Genomic DNA, 7,350 nt, shown 5'->3' with positions numbered 1-7,350 from the left:
CAGCCATAGTATGTTAATATTAGGTAAGCAAAAAGTACTCCCAAACGGCAGCGTGTGTATACACATAATGTGACATGTACATATGACCATTTAGAAATGAAGTTAAAAAAGTATTCAGACACGGTCTCCATTTTGAATCCACAATAAACATGTTTATTCACAGTAACATATTGTGATTTGGAATAACATATTTTGGTAACTTAAACAACAAAATTGTTGTCAAACAATCTACATATGTAACAAAAAAAACCAAACCTAAACATTAGGTGATTCCGGAGAATTAGGGGATGTTACAGACACTTGCTGCCTACATCCACGTCCTCTGGCCTTTCTAATTGTTTTTCCACACCGTAAACGGGTATGGATTGGCTCAGGAATTGGAACATGTGTTGAGGGGGGAGTTATGGCTGGTTGTGAGCCAGAGGGAACAACATCTGGCTCACCTACTGAAAAACATGAAGAACTATTTAGGAGGTCAGCTCTTCCTGCCCTCAGAACATCGATGATGATATGTTGGGCATGGTTTCTTTGAGTTAGCGCCATTGCATTAAGTTCATCATCCATGAAGTGAGCAAGGCCACTAATGGGTGGACAATTGTGTTTCTCCATAATTGTGTAGGCCAATCCAATCAATTCTGTTATTGCTGTGGTGATTTGTGGTTTCCTTTTTCTGGTTGCATGCAAATGCATTGGCACAGTGGAAGGGCCAGCTTCATCCTGTTCTACCTCCAGATTCAGTGTATTTTCTGGCTCACTGGGCCCTGCCTCAGAAAGGCTTTCCTGACTTGGGGCCTGGGACTGCTGAAAAATAGGGAACATTTTGAGGACTATAACACAAACAAGGCAAAACATGCAATGTGACAATACATCAATGTGTTGGATAGGGATGTATGGTGCAACATGAACATGTAGATTTGTACAAAACCTTATATTAAAAACAAGATTAAAATATTATATTGAAATATATTGAGTGTGTCACAAGCTGGATTTAACAATTCCAACACATTAGCTTTGTACATAAATGGTATTGAATGGCATCCCATCATTGGACACATTATAAAACCAAAACATGGTGCACATGAGGGTTGCTACTGACAACCCAAAATAAATTATTATGAATAGATAACAATAACAATTATGCTGTAAAACACATAACATACTTACATCCTCAACCAAGGGCTTGGTGGAATTTTCTACTAGGTCCTCCTCCTGCAGGGACATCTTGCTGGTAGAAGGACGGGGGAGTTCCTGGTCTCTGGTAAATGACAGTAGATCAAAATACCAGAGCCGAGGAACATACACATCCCCCGTGCCTGCCCCAGACCTCTTTGACTCATCCACTTTGTTTAATTCTTTCCTGAAAACAGTTCTTAAGGCTTGCAGCTTTTTCCGTACAATATCCTCATTACCTTTGACTGAGGGATGATGCCTATCAAATACAGCAACCAGCTGAGCATATGCATCTTTTTTAAGGTTACGGTTGCTATATTCTGTGGACTTTATTCGCCACAAACAGGGCAGGGATTTGTACACCTCAATAAATTCTCTTATGAAGGGTTCATTTGGGTTTGTCATCTGTGGAAATTTAAAACAAAACAAAAAAAATATATATATATCAATGGATGGAACACCCAAAAAAAAAAAAAATGTTGGTTGGTCAGAGATTTTATCATAATAAATCAATACAACATTAGCTTATATGATAAAAGTTTGAACCTAAATATTATTTTATAAACAAGATCATTTGAAACACATTGAAGATAAATTGGAGTAGGTTAACATGTAATTACAAACATCAGCCAGCCACAAAAAAGGAAAAAAACTGCATGAAAAAATTTTTAAACAAAAAAACCTACCTTGAACAACGGCAGATGAGTGGTCTGAATGCAACAAAGACACACCGACACACGTGCGAAAAATACGCTTGTGGAGGGGTGGTGGGTTGCATCACACGGGAACACGCATCTGCGCACTTAAATCTCTATGACGACCAATCATGAATGAGAATTGCGGAGACGGCAATGACAGTATGGCAGTAGGGGCGTAAAGAGGGCGAGGCAAACACACACCAGGGTGTATACTAGGGAAGTACGCCTCTGTCGTTGACGGCATCGTTGGGAGGAATGTTGTGTGACGCTGTCCACATGACCACCTTGGACCTGCATTAGATCGTTGCACGATGTTGTGTCATTTGTGAGGTTGTTCGAGATCGTTCTGTGTTACCGCAATATAACGACATTAGAATGGCCAGTCAGCGATCTTGGTAAATCGTACCAATGACCTGGGCGTGTCTGATCGTTAACGAGATCACTAACAAGATCGCAGCGTGCAAAGCTCGCTTAAGGCTACATACGCATACACATTAGATGGCTGTCAGCCAAGAGATGCTTCAGGCAACAACCATCTCAGCTGAATTTCCCACACACTCTATCTCAGATAAATTCTCTATGATCTATTATCTCAGGGAGAATAATGAGATTGGCAATCCAAAATCAGGCATGTGCAATCGACATCTCTCTCGACTATCATTCTACTGAACCTGTTGATATTGGTGGATTCAGCCGACATTAGTCTAATGTGTATGGGGGCCTAAACCAAAATGTTCATTAATCCTTTTTTTCTCTATGGCATAATCTACTCCCAGAGGATTCTGTCAGTAGCTCTCTCATATAGAGAACAAAGTCGCACTCAGATAGGTCAGAAGAGATTCCTGTTGGCTGCATCAGAAACAGACAGAGAAAGAGAGAAAAGGGCCCCTGGGCAGAGGTGTACATAGACATGATGGGGTCCCACAGCAGAATTTCTAATTGGGTCCCCCTCAAAAGAAAAATAAATAAATATTCGGCTGAGTCACAGAAGGGCATACTTCACAACTTTACAGCCTTTATTACAAAGTAATTTTCCTCCTATTGAAACCCCTAGATTCCCCTTTCATTGCAGCCATAAAGTATGATGGAAACAAAAAGGGTCCCACGAACATTGCATGATCCCCCACAATAAATTCCTCCACAGTATCATCCACATGCACAGTATGATGACCCTACTGTGCTCCCCTTCAACTACCCTGGCAATAAACGGTGACCCCCGACACAGTAAGATTCCCAACTGTGACCCCCACACAGCCTTTTATGCAGTATAATAGGCCTACATATAGTGTAATGGCCCCTACTAAACCATCAAATAGTATAATGGCCCCTCACACAGCCCTCCACACAGTAGATTGGCCCCCATACAGTATGATAGACCCCCCACACAAACCTTCACACTGTATATATGCTAGCATACAGTATAATGGCCCTCTAATAACTGTAGGTAAAGTATAAAGGTTCCCTTATAGCCCTCCAAATAATATAATTGGCCCTGCAAAGCCTTCTATATAGCATAATGGGAGATACATAGTCCACCATAGAGTAATGGGCCCTACATAGTCTCCATATAGTATAATGTGCTCCCCCATAGTCCTCCATAAAGTATAATGGGCTCCACATGGTACTCCATATCGTCTAATGCACTTCATAATCCTCCATATATTATAATGCATCCCCCATAGTCTTTCATATTGTATAATGCACCCCATAGCCCTTAATATAGTTTAATGCACTCATCATAGTCCTACATGTATTGTAATGCAGCCATATTCTTCCATATAGTATTATGCAGACCCCATATTCCTCCATATAGTATTATGCCAACCCCATGTTTCTCCACATAGTATTATGCATCCCCCATATTCCTACATAAAGTATTATGCACCCCTTATAGTTATCCATATAGCATAATGCAGCACCCATATTCCTCCATATAATATTATACACCTCCATATACTTTTATGCAACCCCCATAGTCGTCTGGCCACCGTGATTAAATACATAAATACTCACTTCTCCTCGTTCCCCCCGCTGTTCTGGTCTCCTCAGCATGTCAACTGTTCTATCGTTCTCTGAACATCTCAGCACAGCAGTGCGCAGTAGTGACATGATCGTGCTACGCTGTGCTGACATGCCAGAGTGCCACAGACACAGCGGGAGAATGATGATAGTGCAGTGATGGTGAACCTTTGCCCAAAGTGCAACCCAAACCCAATTTTTTTTGCAGAGTGCCAATATGACAATTTAACCAATTCTATTATGTAAACAATTAACTGCTTTTAAATTTACCTTTGCAGTCTTCTCTGCAGCAGGGGGCATCAAGCTTACCACACATTGAAGCTGACCCACTCTCACTGCCCTTTCTAGACACAGTAGTTGGATTGATCTTTATGGAAAAAAATGCAGAATATTAGATTGATAGATTGATAGATAGATAGATTTTAGCATGGAATGCAATCAGATTCCACCCTGAAATCCACATCTACATTTCAAAGTGTGAATATCTCTAAATCCCATAAAGAGTAAGACATGTGATTTGCTCCCTTCCCCTTTCATTATGTAGTAATGTCCCCCATCCTGTACTAACGTCCCCCTTCCTGAGTCACTTACTGGTAAATATGTCCCCCATCCTGATATAGATTTCCTACATTCTGGTATAATTGTCCCTATCATGGCCCCTTCCTGGTAAATGTCCCCCATCCTGGTAATTGTCCCCCATCCTGGAAAATGTTCCCCAGTCTGGTAAATGTCCCTCATCCTAGCATGTTCCCCATCCTGGCATGTCCCCCGTCCTGGCATGTCCCCCATCCTGGTATGACCACAGACAGTTTAAAAAAAAAAAAAAAAACACCTTCCAACACTCTGCAGCCTGTGAGCCACATATGGCCTTCTGGCTATTCCATTCAGGCCCGCGGAAAAAGACAACTGAGTAGCTGAAAACAATGGACCACGGACTACACCTTGCGGCTCCCTTCCTCCGCCAGACATTGCAATGTCACCAGGATGCAGATAGAAGTGAACATAATTGTCGAGGATGGAACCGCCCACTCCTTCTTCCACCATTCAGCATGTGAGACAAAGACAGTAGACGCATGATGTTGCTACTTACTACTTACTACTACTGTGCAATAGTGTTTTTTTAAACCGACTTTATATTTTATTGACTTTGATTAGAAAAAGAACAAATCATATTACATATCCATATATGTTTTACATATGCGTTTACATAAACATTCACATAAAGTTATCAGTGTTTCTGAAGGCACAAGAGAAAAAATAAAAAACAAACCCAGGAATAGGTGGGTAAATGTGGGGGGATAAGAGTCCAAATACAATTAGGTAGTCCACGTTGTGTAACCATCTAAAATACATGAAGCCTACAAATACCTCTATCACATATGAAGATTATCTGCACCACAGACCCTACAATTGGAAAGCCAATACAAAAGCATCCCAATCGTCCCAAACCTGTAAGAAAGCAGCAATGGTATTATGAAGTGAGGCCGTCATTTGTTCCATTGTATGTACATCTTTGATACGCGCATATAGATCCTCTTTAGAGGGAGGTGCTACCTTTTTCCATGATAAAGAGATAAGACATTTAGCAGCCGTGAGCATATGTAATAGACATTTTATTTTATATTTAGTCACACTCTGAGGAAATATGTTTAATAGGTAAGTTGCTGGGTCTAAGGGAATTGCAGAAGATAGGACTGTCCCTACCAATGACTCCACTTCTTTCCAGTACCCTTTTATGTTTGGGCAGGTTCAAAAAATATGGAATAGGGAGGCCCCTGGGTACCCACACCACCAGCAAGTATCTGGGATAGTTAGTAGGATTAAATTTATGCAGTAGTTCCGGGGTATGGTACCAGGACATAACTATCTTAATTTGATTCTCCTTATAAAGGGCATTCACTGATGAGCGATGCATCCGTGCATGCATGCGTTTGCATGAAATAGTGATTTATATTTGGAAGTAATCTGCACTCCTACGTAGCGTATAGAAGTAGAGCGCCAAATGTATTTAAATGTTTGTTTTAGACTTTAGAGTTTCGAGTCTGGAATGTTTAGGGGTAGCACCTCAATTTTAATCGTATTTAATTTGTATCCAGACACTCTGGCATAATTGTCCAGTGTCTGGTGGAGGTTCGGTAGTGACACCCATGGAGCGGTCAGGGACAACATCACATTGTCTGCAAACAACGTGACTTTAAAAATTTTAGTTCTGATTTGTATTCCTTGTATATTAGGATACTCCCTTATTTGTATAGCCAGGCGCTCTACACACAAGACATATAATAATGGGGAGAGTGGGCATGCCTCGTCCCATTTCTAATAAGGAGGTGTCATGATTCGCCTCCCTATCCACATGGCTAGGGGGCGGAGCCTTCTCTCGGGCCTCACTTCCGGCCCCTGGATGCCTTAAAAGCTGACACTTCCAGTGAACGAGCGCCGGCTATAAGCTTAGCTCTGCTTTGCCTGTGATTGCTGGTCCTGTGAGTGATATCCTGATCTGTCTGTACCTGTGCCCCCGTGCCCTTGTCTGTGTTCTGTCCCCTGGTCGTCCCTCCTGTCCTCTGTCCCCTCTCCTATTTCCCCACTCGGTTGCTTCCTCCGGTACTGACCTTGGCCTGACTTTGACTCCGCTTTTGCTCGTTCCTTCGGTCCTGCTTCTGCCCGTACGGTGTTTGACCCAGCCTGTGTGACTATTCCTTGCATGCTCTGCAGCTCTGCTTCTCAGCTGTGCTTTGAGGTAGTGTATGAGAACGCTGTGAACTCACTTCCTGGTTCTCATTGCTCTGTGTAGTGTTGTCTGCTGCAGAGCTCTGGCTCCCCCCCGTTGGCAGCATTACAGGAGGTTTCCCGAGTAGGCATGGGGCAACCTACCTACTGCAGTCGGACGCGAATAAAGGCCTTTTAGCACCTGTAATAAAAGGACCTGAAAATCTAAAATTGCCCAGTGTTTGAAACATGAACGACCAATTTAAGCGGTTGAAGGCTTTCTCAGTGCCAGACCCAGTAGGACCGCCTCCACTCCCCTTCTGTCAACTACCTCCACCAAATTCATCAAACGTCTAGTGTTATCACCTGCCTGTCTATATCGTACAAAACCCATTTGGTCTTTATGGACCAGTTGTGGGAGCCAGACACTCAATCTCTCAACTAAACTCTTTGTAAATATTTTGAAATCAGAATTAAGAAGGCTAGTAGGGTGATAGCTGGCACATTCCATGGGGTCCTTACCTTCCTTCGGTATTATCGTAATATAAGAGTGGAGGAACGAGTCAGGAATCTCCTCCCCACTCACGAAATTGTTGAATAGTGATACAAGGTGAGGGGATAGCGTCTCTACATAGGTTTTATAATATAAATAGGGGAAGCCATATGGACCCGGAGCTTTGTGTGACGGGAGGTTATTAATAATTAAATCTACCTCTTTGGTTATTTTTCGATTTAGGTCCAATAGAGCTTCCTCAGA

General features: G+C 42.2%; 1 protein-coding gene across 1 annotated transcript in view; it reads right to left on the bottom strand.

Moving 5' to 3' along the window:
• Positions 1 to 255: 255 nt before the first annotated feature.
• The window catches only part of LOC142308621 (uncharacterized), a 32,187-nt gene continuing 25,092 nt past the window's right edge, over positions 256 to 7,350 (bottom strand). The window contains exons 2-3 of the mRNA XM_075347122.1: positions 1,165 to 1,575; positions 256 to 801 (exon numbers count right to left, since the gene is read on the bottom strand). Coding sequence (XP_075203237.1) covers positions 256 to 801; positions 1,165 to 1,575 — 957 coding nt within the window. The remainder of the gene's footprint in view (positions 802 to 1,164; positions 1,576 to 7,350) is intronic.

This window comes from Anomaloglossus baeobatrachus, chromosome 1 (genome assembly GCF_048569485.1).
Source record: "Anomaloglossus baeobatrachus isolate aAnoBae1 chromosome 1, aAnoBae1.hap1, whole genome shotgun sequence".
Classification (NCBI taxonomy): domain Eukaryota; kingdom Metazoa; phylum Chordata; class Amphibia; order Anura; family Aromobatidae; genus Anomaloglossus; species Anomaloglossus baeobatrachus.
The sequence above is the reverse complement of the archived record's forward strand: the minus strand, read 5'-3'. Positions and strand labels throughout refer to the sequence as shown.